The sequence below is a fragment of the Acomys minous genome (assembly GCF_964271855.1).
Source record: "Acomys minous genome assembly, chromosome: 14".
In the NCBI taxonomy this organism is placed as follows: domain Eukaryota; kingdom Metazoa; phylum Chordata; class Mammalia; order Rodentia; family Muridae; genus Acomys; species Acomys minous.
The window spans coordinates 78,130,817-78,143,801 of NC_140496.1; the positions used below are offsets into that span (position 1 = coordinate 78,130,817).

General features: G+C 42.4%; 1 protein-coding gene across 1 annotated transcript; it reads left to right on the forward strand.

Annotated features, from left to right (window-relative positions):
- The first annotated feature begins 296 nt into the window (after window positions 1-296).
- Window positions 297-11,112, forward strand: DNTTIP2 (deoxynucleotidyltransferase terminal interacting protein 2). Its single transcript, XM_084757825.1, has 7 exons — window positions 297-436; window positions 1,392-2,992; window positions 5,531-5,669; window positions 6,106-6,201; window positions 8,112-8,276; window positions 9,682-9,791; window positions 10,903-11,112. The coding sequence occupies exons 1-7, from the start codon at window positions 377-379 to the stop codon at window positions 10,994-10,996; spliced, it is 2,265 nt and encodes a 754-aa protein (XP_084613951.1). The 5' UTR covers window positions 297-376; the 3' UTR covers window positions 10,997-11,112.
- Window positions 11,113-12,985: the final 1,873 nt, after the last annotated feature.

Genomic DNA, 12,985 nt, shown 5'->3' on the forward strand with positions numbered 1-12,985 from the left:
CGGCTGCATACTGTTTTCTAAAACGATTAAATAAACGATTTGCCTTCAGTTAAGACTCACATCAAAGATCTTATAATCACTGCACAGGGGGAGACGGATGGTTAGCAGGGTAAATGATACGACTTCCCAATAAGTGTAAAACGGCAAGGAACGCCGCTAAGGTTGCGGGGAGCCCGAAAGTGAGGCTCCGAACTAGAGGCGGGTCAGGTCTTTTTGCACCTAACTGATGCGATCGGCAGCAGAGGAGCGGAAGGAACGATTCTCGCGAGCTGCGGTTTCCGCCGGGAATCGTAAGCTAGGCCCTTATCTGACGTACTTCCGGCGCGTCGGGCCGGAGGAAGCTGCTCTCGTTTCCGGGAGAACAGAGTCGGCAAAGATGGTGCTCACCCGGTCCGGCGTGTCTCGGACCAAGCTCCAAAAAAGCCCCCAGCAGAAGGTGAGCGCCCCCAAGTTCCTCGGGTCTCCTTGCCGCTAGGCAGAGAGGCACCGCGGGGTAGAGGCGGCGAGGCGGCGAGGCGGGGCGGGGCGGAGGAGAGCGAGGAGGACCCGAACCTTGTGCGCGTGGTACTGCGTCGGGCCGGGCCGGGCGGGAACCTGGTTGTGTCTGGGGTCTTTTAGAGCACTTACGAGGGTTTCGGTCGTTTGCCTTGCGCAGATGAGGCCTTTTAAGCTTACTGTTGAGACAATACCAGGGAAGGTTAATTTCAGCCACCGCGCCCGAGCGAGCCCAATTTTGGAGGATGGGAGGGAATATTATTACACGTGGGGAGGCCGACTGTGGCCCAGCACCAACTCCTCTCGCATATCAGAGCCTCTGATTGTGTCCTGTTCTGTGCTCGTTAGATTGTTTGGATGGATTGTAAGGGATATAGCCTTTCCTGTGTGTAAAAACTCAGGCAAGCATTATACATTCCTAAACATATCTGCTCAATTAGTTCGTAACTATGTCGACCCCTGGACTTCTGTAAATGATTTGGATCCCCCCCCTTTCTTTTTTCTTTTTCTTTCCTTTTTTTTTTTTTTTTTTTTTTTTTTTTTTTTTTTTTTTTTTTGGTTTTTCGAGACAGGGTTTCTCTGTGTAGCCTTGGCTGTCCTGGACTCGCCTTGTAGACCAGGCTGGCCTCGAACTCACAGCGATCCACCTGCCTCTGCCTCCCGAGTGCTGGGATTAAAGGTGTGCGCCACCACGCCCGGCCCCACCCCCTTTCTTTAAGTGGAAAAAATACTCTTTTTAAGTTCTTTCTAAAGTCTAAGTTGAAGCAAGTAAAGACAGACTTATCATGGCTTTCTCTAGTACTTTCTTAAGTTCTGCTCCCTGGAGGTCATGTTGTGCTTGCTTGCTCTTGTCCCAGCCCTATCTAAACTATATTGTGTTTGCTTTTGGTTTGCAGGGTTCTATTCCTCAAGGACTTGGGACGCATTTAGACAGCAAGAAAGAGTCAGCATCCAATGGCAGTATGACTGGATCACAGATTGACAAGAAACAAAGTTCAGCACTCTCTAGGAGGAAGAGGAGCAGAGCTACAGGCCCACCAGCAGAGGTCACTGAATTGGCCACGGATGGAGAGACCTCTGAAGCAGAGTCGCATGCTTCTGGGATTTCCTCTGTGTGTGAGGTGCAGGAGCCCATTATAAGAGTAACTAGAAAAAGACGAGTCGTAATTGCGCCCACCCCAAAGTCCAGTGTTAGGAAGAAGCAGAAACTAACTCCTCAGCATGAATCTCTAGATGAAGGAGTTGTTTCTGAAGCAGAGTCGCATGCTTCTGGGGTTTCTATGCTTGTACCTTCCATAGAAAGAGGAGGCAGAACAACTAGGGCTAATTCTCAAACAGATTCGAGCCAAGAATCACAGGCAGAAGTTGTATCTGATGCCGAGTCATCCTGCTCAGGCGTTGCATTGTCTAGGATTGCAGCTGGAAGAGCAGCCAGGAATCTGCAGAAGAAAGTACAGGCCCAAGAGGAGATGAAGGATACTAAGATTACACCAGGAAATAAAAAGCAAATTTTGGGTATATCTGTGGATTCAGAAGACTCAGATATTAAACAGACTTCTCAGTTATCAGCAAGACCACTTTCTCAGATAAATAGCCTGACTTTTTCTAGTAATGGCTTTGATGATTCCATCCACAGAAGTTCAGGAAAAAACTTAACACAGAACTATCAGGATTTGTACACACAAGAGGAAACACAAGCTGATGTTGCATCTCTTACAGAAATCAGGAAGGACAGTTGTAAGAGTCTTGGTGAAGAGGACCCCAAAATAATAGAGGGAAAAGAAATTAATGAGAAAGATTCCCAGTTGACTCTTTCTGAAGTTCAAGATGCCAGCCTTCAACAGTCAGTTTCTCAGAATCATTCAGGTGCCTTAAATAACAAAGCCAAGCCACAGCTTTCCCGCTATGAGACTGTAATGAAGTCATTAGTGCACAAGTTTGCAGTTGTGAAAATAAAAAGATGGGGTAACGAGAGAAGCGGCAGCATGAAAACGAAGGACTTGCCACACCCCGGTGACCATGGTGATAGTAGTGCGCCCACAGGTGTGGGTGTCAGTGAAGACAAGGACAGCCAGAGTGGTGTCGTTCCTGAGTGTGCTACCAACCTATGCAAGGCTGAACTCAGCATGCCTCAGGATACAGATAGTTCTGTTCTATTATTTCTTAGCAGTGATGAAAGCCAACAGTCTGAAAACAGTGAGAATGACAAGGACGTTTTGTGTTCTGTTGAAAACAATGGTCAAAGGGAGTCATCATGTGAGGACTTGGAAGATACAGCATCCAATAGCACACTGTTTGTAATTGACAGAACTCCTGGATTGAGTTCTGATAAGAATTTTTACCTAGAAGATACGGCGCCAAGTGAAGTTGCTATTGAGGAAGAGGAGGAGGAGGAGGACGAAGAGGAAGAAAGCAGTGAAGAATCATCAGACAGTGATGAAAATAAAGATGAGTCTAGTGATGAGGAAGACTTATTAAACAACACAAAGTCTAAGCTGTAAGTACTGCCTTTAAAAGTAAATAGGAACGGTACTACCGAGGAGTAAACCAAGGCCTCAGCATGGCGAGCATGCCCTTTCCACTGAGCTATTAATTTTTATTTGCATGTATTATACATAACGATGTTTCATTATTATGTTTTCATTTGTGCTGATGGTGTATTCTGAGGTTTAATTACCCCTCATACTTTTCTTTTGTTTTTCGAGACAGAGTTTCTCTGTGTGGCTTTGGCTGTCCTGGATTCACTTTGTAGACCAGGCTGGCCTCGAAGTCAGAGTGATCCATCTGCCTCTGCCTCCTGAGTGCTGGAATTAAAAGTGTGCGCCACCATGCCTGGCACCCCCTCATAACTTATTTTATCTCCACTGATGTCCATTTTCCCAGCTAGACCTCTTGCTACTTTCATGTCTTTTGGGGACGTGATCCAATGAGCTTACAGGACTGTGGGTGAGGGACTATTCACAGGCTCATGAGAAGCTTCCCAGTGTTGTACCATTGAAGAAAATGTCTCTCCCTCCCCCTGTAATCATCAGCTGCCTGTAGGTCCTCAGGGAGACGTGGGGCTTCATGAGCTTCTGGACCTCCATTAAAAATGCTGACTGTGAGTTTCGCATCATGTGCCCCAGTCCCACTCATCTCATCCCTGATGTGAAACTCAAAAAGAATTAATAAAAGTTAAAAAACAAACAAAAACCCAAAATGTTGACTGGTCCAGTCTTAAGCAGGTAATCAACAGCAACTGATTTCTGAATACAGCTACTGTTTCATATCCAAAAGACAGTATTTCCTATCACTGCTCCCTGTCCCCTTCCTCCCAGTTTTACTCTCTCTCTGCCCCTTGTGGAGGATGTGATAGATGTCTCATTTAGAAATGACCATTTGAGACAACTATTCTCAACACTTTGACCAGTTTTGAGTCTTTGTAGTAACTGCTACCCACTAGGAGAAGAGTTTCTCACCATACCTGAGCTTAAACCTAAATTACAATATTTTTAATAGATTCAGTGTGTCTAACAAAAAACCATGTGTTCCCCAGTAGGGCCTATGACTAACCAGAGATTTCTGACGAACTTTATGGTACCAGGTTATGAGTTTCAGTAAGTGGCCCTCAAACTCATGTAGGAATGTGGTTGATTATACCAATTACAGTGCACCAGTAAGCAGGCACAGCTTCTCTGACAAGTCAGTAGTGTAACATGTAGGTGGGGTCCACAGCTGAGTAAGACCACTGATGACTTTTCTTTTGAAGCAGCCTGCACAGTGCCCTCCAGCACTGTAAGAGTTAAGCCAACAAGAAAGATGCTTCCAGCTCAGTACCAGCTTGACTTGCATGTCCTGTAACCAAAGCCTGGGATACCTTTAGCAGTGTAGTCTTAACATCTAGCTCTTGGTGGGCAACCAAGAATCATGGTTTTTTAAAAAATGTCAAGGTAAAAGCCTGTGTTGTTTTGAGGGCTCTAAGGACCTCCCTGACCAACAGTTTAGAGGGAGATGCGCCTACCCTTGTTCTGAGAGCAGCTTTATTCATCCATTCACAGCACTCAGTTTTTGATACATATCTATGTCATGTGGTTGATATGCCGTAAAGGTACAGACACAGCATGAATACCTGCCTATAATGTCAGTCTTGCAGCGGTAGAAATGGATCACCGAGCAAGCCACCTAGCTAGACTAGCTGAGTCTGTGAGCTCCGGGTTCAAGTGAGAAAGACAGCTTCAGTATATAAGGTAGAGAGTGATCAGGGAAGACATGTAAGGTCAGCCTCTGGATGCATGTATGTGCATGAATACCCACACACATGCATGGAAACATGCAAACATAAGCATACAAAAGAATAAACAAAACAGACAGGAACATAATTTTTTCATGTGTATAAATACAGAACAATATTAGAAAAATAATCACCTGTGGTCCCATCCATTTCCTGTTGAAAGCTGTAATATTTGAGGCGTTTTCTTTAGTAGTTGTCTTCCTGTTCTAAACTTGTTGTTCCTGGTGTAGGCCACTAGAGATGTAGGCAGCCATGTAAGAATCAGGATTAACAGCTGCCCTGGATGGCGGCATGCACCAAAGCCCGTACTGGAAAGCACACACACAAAGATGCCCTGTCTCTGAAGTTAGTTGTTTATTGTTACTATTAGAGACAAACCTGCAGGATCCAGGTGCCTCCACCAGTGAGTTGTAGGGATGGAGCAAGGCCAGGAGTGTAGGGCTATAATGTGTGTTTGCAGCTCTTTCTCCCAGGATGTGGAGTTGAACTGAATGGCTTTTCTTCAAGTTCTCTCTGAAATCTGTAGGTGTGTTGTGTGCTTAATCCCCTTAGACAGTCTTGGAGTCTAGATGTCTTCTCGGGCGGTGTTGATTTGTTACTCACCCTAGACTTTCTTCTGAATGAGTGTAGGAGATACATGATCAGTCAGTGTTTCAGGAACTGCATTGTAAAGATAAGGTGCTCTGCATCCATGTGTGATGTAAACACAAACGTGCTGCGTTTTGTCTTAATTACTTCATCTTTAAGTGATCTCTTCTTTTTCAGTCTGAAATTGACAAGTAGCAGCATAGACCCTGGACTAAATATCAAGCAGTTGGGTGGTTTGTATATTAATTTCAATGTAGACAAACAGCAGTCTCAAAAGAAAACACTAACACAGATCAAGGAGAAAAAGAAAAACGAGGTAAGCTACGCAAACTGCCCCATCCTCTTTAGTCCTTTGACAGGGACTGCTTTTCCTGTGGCGAAACTATTGGCCTGTTGTGCTCTTTTTCCATCTTGCTACAATAGTTACTCTTTGTGAATGGAGTTTTATCTGTAAGAGATGACACTTGAAATAAATTAAGATCAGCATTAATACTTCCTTTTTCATCCACTGCTTAATGGATCCCAGGGGTCATATTTTCTTGCTGTATTTTTGTTTAAGATTTATCTATGTATTTGGGTGCTTTATTTGCATATGTGCTTCTGTAACAAGAAAGCATCAGATACCATTATAGATGTTTGTGAGCCACAAATGATTACCTTTAAAGGGCAAAAATCATTCAGGAATAGATTGATGCATTTGCATAAGTTTAAATGGGGAATAGAGATAAAATACTTGCTTTGTATTTTTATAGCTTCTGCAGAAAGCAGTCATTACACCTGATTTTGAAAAAAAAGATTGTGTCCCACCATATAGTGAATCAAAGCATCAACTTCAGAAACAGCGCAGGGTGAGTAGGGGCTTACTGTTAAGATTGCTCACATGTGCTTCCCCTTTGTATTTTCAGGATATGTAATACTGTGACTGTGCAGTTAAATTGTGTCTGTGTACACGACCAGAGTTCTTAATATACTAAAGGCCATAAATGTGGTTCCATCAACTTATTTGGTGTGGCTTTTCATGTCTTCGCAGCACAAAGACACATACAAATACAGTTTTGGGTTGTGTTTGTGCTTGGGAGTGAGCCATGGGGTCTTGGACATGTTGGAAGCATGTATCCTGTCACTGAGTATGCCTCCAGCCCACAAACACAACCACCAAAAATAGATCTTAAATGGCCAGGCTGTGGTGATGCACACACCTTTAATTGCAGCACTCAGAGACAGAGGCAGGTGGATCTCCGTGAGTTCAAGGCCAGTCTGGTCTACAGAGGGAGTTCCAGGATAGCCAAGGCTACACACACACACACACACACACACACACACACACACACACACACACACACACGGAAAATATACCTTAAATGGTGACACCCAGCATATAGGTTTATCATCCACAGCACTTGTTTTTTGTTTTTTTTAAGATTTATTTATTATGTATACAGTGTTCTGCCTGCATGTGCACACCAGAAGATGACATCAGATCTCATTGTAGATGGTTGTGAATCACCATATGGTTGCTGGGAATTGAGCTCCTGACCTTTGGAAGAGCAGCCAATGCTCTTAGCCTCTGAGCCATCTCTCCAGCCCTCATTTGGCTTTTAAATGCATTGCTGTAGGCTGTGAGCTTTATTGCATAGAGTTAATGCAGCCTCCTTAGAACTTGGATCCACTTAGCTGGCAGAGAAGAGCAGCCTTGTTTTGATTTGGACATATTAAGTTCTGGGCTTGTTGAGAGTTAAGTAGCTTCTGACACCCTTAAATAACTGAATTTTTAAAAAGAAACCTTTTTTTCCAGTTCCTAAAATGTCTTTATATATTACCTCTTATATGAGCTCTTTTAGACAACAAAAAAAAAGTGGAAGCTGTCTGGTCTTTCTTATCAAGTCATCACCAAGGAGTTTCATTTATGAAACTGATCCTGTGCCACAGGAAGTTTGTTTGTTTGTTTTGTTTTGTTGACTTCATTCTTTTTATAAGGATCCTGGAGGTAAATGCGTTCTGTAAGTTGGGTTTGGGGGTTTTGGTGGTAGTGGTGGTGGTAGTTTTGTTTTGTTTTGTTTTTAATTGTTGTTTTTGGTTTATTGTTTATTTTATTGTTGGTGTTGCGTTTTTGTTTTTGTTGGTGTTTTGGTTTTGTTTTTTGTTTTGAGACAGTGTCTCATATGTCCTAGGTTGGCTATATAGCAGATGACCTCTTAAACTTCTGACCCTTTGGCCGCTAATTATCAAATTCTGGGGTTACAGGTGCACATTGCCAAGCCTTGTTCATGTAGTTCTGAAGATCTTAACCCTAGGGCTTCATGGATGCTGGGCAAGAACTCTACCAACTGAGTTCTCTTCCCAGCCCTGTAGATGCTCCCCCCCTTCCCAAAGGCCTAGGTGGCATCATCCAGCCTCAGTCTATCCCAAGTATTGAGGTCACAGGTATACACAGCCACACCCAAGTAATTCATACAATTTTCTGCTTTATAATTCTAGGGGGATCAGCTTTATAACACACTAGGAAATGTGTCTGATTTAGGGGAAATAGTTTCTACTCGTTTTGGGGTTGGAAAGATGGCTCGGTGGTCAGGAACACTTGTTGCTCTGACAGAGGACCAGAGTTTGGTTCCCAGCATCTATGTTAGGCCACTCATAACTGCCTATAACCGCAGCTCAGGAACTGTTTGCTTTCACAGGGACCTGCATACACATGCATGCACACATACATATAAGTAAAACATTTTTTAAATGTTTATTTTTAACACTTTTATTTCAGAAAGAGCGCCAAAAAACAGCCGGTAATGGTTGGTTTGGCATGAAAGCTCCAGAACTGACAGATGAACTGAAAAATGATCTCAAAGCATTAAAGATGAGAGCAAGCATGGACCCCAAAAGGTTTTACAAGAAAAATGACAGAGATGGCTTCCCTAAATACTTCCAGGTATGATACAAACAATAGTGGTTGTGTTCTTTGGAGAGCAGCACAGCCATGCTGTTCACTAGTAAAATAAGGGTTTACATACCAAGTCTGTGGCCATGTCGGCTTCGGCTTTACAACACTAGAGCTCAACTTGAGACAGCCACGGTCTTGTTATGGTCCTCAGTATAGAGGTAAGATTACAAGTGGGGACTGGGATCAAGGTTAGCTGGGTTAAACGCACCAAGTCCTTACATGTGAGTGTACGGATAGTCCTAAGCTGAGAGCACAAGTCATGCCGTGTGTAGAGAAAGGAATTATCTGTTGCGTTCCTTTTCTCTTTTCGAGGTGTGGGGCCATCCCTGGGCAAGGGTGAAAGCCATTCAAAAGCTGCTTTTTGCTGTCTCCCAGTGAGCATGCAAGTGGTGTTTCCATTCTTGTCAACCCCTTTCCACTCAGTTGGCTTATTATAGTTTCCAGGCTTCTTTCCCTCTGCCTTCATGGTAGCTAGTTTGGTGTTCTGTCATTTAGTTACACTTCTGAGAAACTGAGTGATTCCTGGCGACCTTTGGTATAGTCTGTATCACCCCTTTGGACCTGCATAATCTGGACCCAGACTAGCTTGCCAACCCTTTGTAATTGACCTCTCTTACACGTCACCACGCTGAACTCCCAGCCTCCTCCGAGTATGTGCCAGTCTTTGCTGTTCTTTGACCTCACTCTCCCTAGTTTGCTTGGTAAACCTCTACCTATGTAGAGCCAAGCTAAATGTCATCTTTGTTATTCTTACCTCCTTTAGTAACCTGGTCACTAGGTCTTCAGGGCCAGGTAGAGTGTTTTGTTCCATGAGTGTCATTTGTGCTGCAATGTTTTTTAGTTTCTGTCTGGCTCCACCATAGACTGTGACCCCACACTGGCATGGAGTAGATGTTCTTAGTCCTTGTTTTCTGCAACCCCTAAGCACAGTGCCTAGCACACAGGGATCATCCTGTAAACTGCATTCGGGAAATGAACAAATGTAGAACCTTTATTAAACAGCTTCTAGGCTGTCAGTGTATGGTAACCTCTAGGGTCAAATAGGCATGTAGAATTCATATTGTGACATTGGATAGAAAGCACAGTTTATATTATATTGTACTGGTCATCATGAGCTTACTGTTTAGCACTGAAGTATATAAAATTTAGACCTATACTATGTTGGGCTAATATCTAATGGGGAAGAGACATTCACTCTGATGAGGAGATGTCATCAGAAGCACCATGTACTGGTTAATAGGTAGTTTATTTTTGCTTTTAAAATTGGCATACTCTTAGTACATGTGTAATGTAAGCTTGTGCTTCCCATTCCCTTCTACAAAAACCCTTTAGAGCTACACGGAAACACGAACACCCAGGTACTGCATGATTTATTTCCGTCAATTTCTCTTAGGTTGGAACCATTGTTGATAATCCAGCTGACTTCTACCATTCACGAGTTCCCAAGAAACAGAGGAAAAAGACTATTGTGGAAGAACTGCTGGCTGATTCTGAGTTCAGGAGGTAACCTACATCTTACTTTTATTTATTTATTTATTTATTTTATTTTTTTTTAAAGATTTATTTATTTATTATTTATACACTGTTCTGCCTACATGTACACCTGCAGGCCAGAAGAGGGCACCAGATCTCATTATAGATGGTTGTGAGCCACCATGTGGTTGCTGGGAATTGAACTCAGGACCTTTGGAAGAGCAGATGGTGTTCTTAATCTCGGAGCCATCTCTCCAGCCCACATCTTACTTTTATAATATGTGTACTTTTCTTTACACATATGCTTGTAGATTACATTTGGTGACTGTTGACTATGTTTTTATATATGTATAAAAAAAATAACCAAACAAAAATAATTTAGTGTTTGCCATAAAGGAAGTTAGAGCCTCATACCTATTTCTGCCAAACCACAAATCATGTAGCCTTAAAACTGCACTGTGGCCTCCTGAGAACAAGGTGAAAGGGGAGTTTAATGCCTTAGTGTTCTTGTAAAAAACACTTAGTCTCTAACAGACCTCTTATCTAGAGAGCAGACATGGAAGATTGTTGCTTTTTGTTTGTTTTATTGAGACAGGGTCTCTTCATTATGTGTCTCTGGCTGTCCTGGAGCTCTGGGATCGCCTGCCTCTGCCTCCCATGTCCGAGCTGCCCCCAGCTCTGAGGTCCTAAGACATGCCAGTATTACTGTTTTCTCAGAGGAGAAACTGTTCACTTTGTCCTTTTTGTATTTTTACCCCACATTTATATCTAGATCTGCCTTACCTGGTAAATGGTATCAGTCTTTAAATGACAACGCTGGCTGGGGAGTTTAGTGCAGATCTGTAACTCCACTCATAGGAAGCTGAGTCAGGGAAGACTGTCAGTGAGCACAGCCTAGGATACAGAGAGGTCAAGACGGCCATAGCAAGTCACCATCTCAAAACCTCAGTAAAGCGAATTACAAACTCTGAGGACAGAGACCACTGTGGCCCTCAGCCTCCTGACACCTGGTGTGGTTTATACAAGTGATTCGGTGCAGAACGTTTTGAAATTGAGTCTCCTCCCTAGAGCTGTATTGATTGCTAATACCTAATACATTGTGCCTTAGTTTAGAGCATAAAGATTTGCTTTTTCCTTTCAGATTTAATCGAAGGAAGTATTCAGAAATCATGGCTGAAAAAGCAGCAAATGCTGCAGGAAAGAAGTTCCGGAAAAAGAAGAAATTTCGCAATTAAAATCCACAAAGCATTTTATAGCTTCCCCTTAATTTGCTGAAGTTTATCACATAATTTATATAAATATATATAAATATTTTGTGATTTCTGTTTGGAAATAAAGCTGACAAAATAAATCATGTGACTCTTGGAATAAAAATAGGTATATGTAGAGAATATATCTGGTTCTAGACTGTTTAAGGAAAATGAATATCAAGTATTTTAGTATGTTTGTCCAGTTTTCAGTATTTGGTTATTTAAAGAAAATACAGTTAGTACATAAATTGTAGTACAAAATCTGTTATGTTTAAAGATCTTTTTCAAATGATCACAAATATCTTTTAAGTGTTATATTAAAAAATTAACTGTGGGGTGTATGTGTGTGTGTGTGTGTGTGTGTGTGTGTGTGTGTGTGTGTGTGTGTGTAGAATGTAGACCTTACACTTACCTGTTTCCTCCTGTATACAAGCTACAGAGTGTAGGGTGTGGGAAGGTAACTGTTCCTGAAGCAAACTCATGAGATACGCACAGAAACAGAACTAAGTGAAGCTCTAATAAGCCTGAGGCCATATAAAGGCCTCCCGGAAACTTTGGGATAAGAAGATCCAAGAAGGCTGGAGTTTTTCCTCAGCAAATGAAATAGGAATGATTCATTCTACTCAGGTTAGTTCTAAGCAAAACAGGATTAAACAGGATTTTCACTTGGCCAGTAGTTCATATGACCTAGTTTACCTCAGGCAGCTAAGCTGCTACCTGGTACCCAAGGAGCATTGATCATACCCATTAATGCTACTTGGCTATAGCTCCTTTATGTCATCTATTGGATTCCTTATTTCACTAACTATAAAATCTTATATTGTACCTTCACCTTTTAGGGTCACAAGCAGCCTAGCATCTGTTTCCTTTTATTAAAAGGAAAAGAAAAAAAATTTTTTTAAAAGCTGGGTGCAGTAGCACACCATGTAGTCCCAGCCCTCAGGGAGGTAGAAGCAAGCAGATCTCTGAGTTTGAGGCCAGCCTGTTCTATCTAGTCCAGGATAGTCAGGGCGACACAGAGAAACCCTATCTTGAAAGATTAAAAAAAACCAAAACTACTCCAATATTATGTGTTGCCTCTGTATGGTTATTACATGTGGAGAAGGGTAAAGAGTTTTTACACATCTACCAGGAGACTTGGTAACATTTCTGCCCTAAGGCTCAAGGGGCCACATACTATACCGCATGATTTCTATCCTGTGGATGCTAGAATGAGCTGAAGAATTCTTTGCTTAAAAACAATGAAAGTTTTGTTTTTTGAGACAGGGTTTCTCTGTGTAGTCTTGGCTGTCCTAGACTCATTTTGTAGACAAGGCTGGCCTCAAACAGCAATCCACCTGTATCTGCCTCCGGAGTGCTGGGATTAAAGGCGTGTGTCACCACACCTGGCTGAAAGTATTTTTTGTGTATTGTATTATTGTGTATTTACCTTTTCATTAATGCCCTTTTTGTTTTGTCTCCATTGGCTTGTTCTTTTTGAAAACGTGTGCATATATAAACATGTACATATGTGTATATGTGACATATATACACATACAACATGTAGTTTGTACCTCAAACGCTTGATACTGCTGTGAGGTGGGGGCACCTTTAGGAGGTGGGGCTTATTGAAGCTAAGTCCCTATACGGAGGGAATTAAATCCCTGGCCTCTTTGCCTTTTATTCGTTGCAGCCATGAGTTGGCTCACTTTCTTCTCCACATTTCCTACCTGCTATGGACTCCTTGCCACAGGCCCAAAGTGACCACAGGTTGACAACGTGGGAACGTCCAAAACAAACGTTTGCTCCCTTTAAGCTGATTATCAGGGATTTAGTTAGAGCAATGGGATGTTCCTCTATTTTCCACTTACTTGTAGTAAAGAAGGGAATGTTTTACAAAATACTTCAAGTAAACTGAAAGCACTTAATAATGAGGTCACCTATGAAGTATGGGCTTTTCAAGATTATTTTAAGTCTTCCAAAGCAGAATAGTGG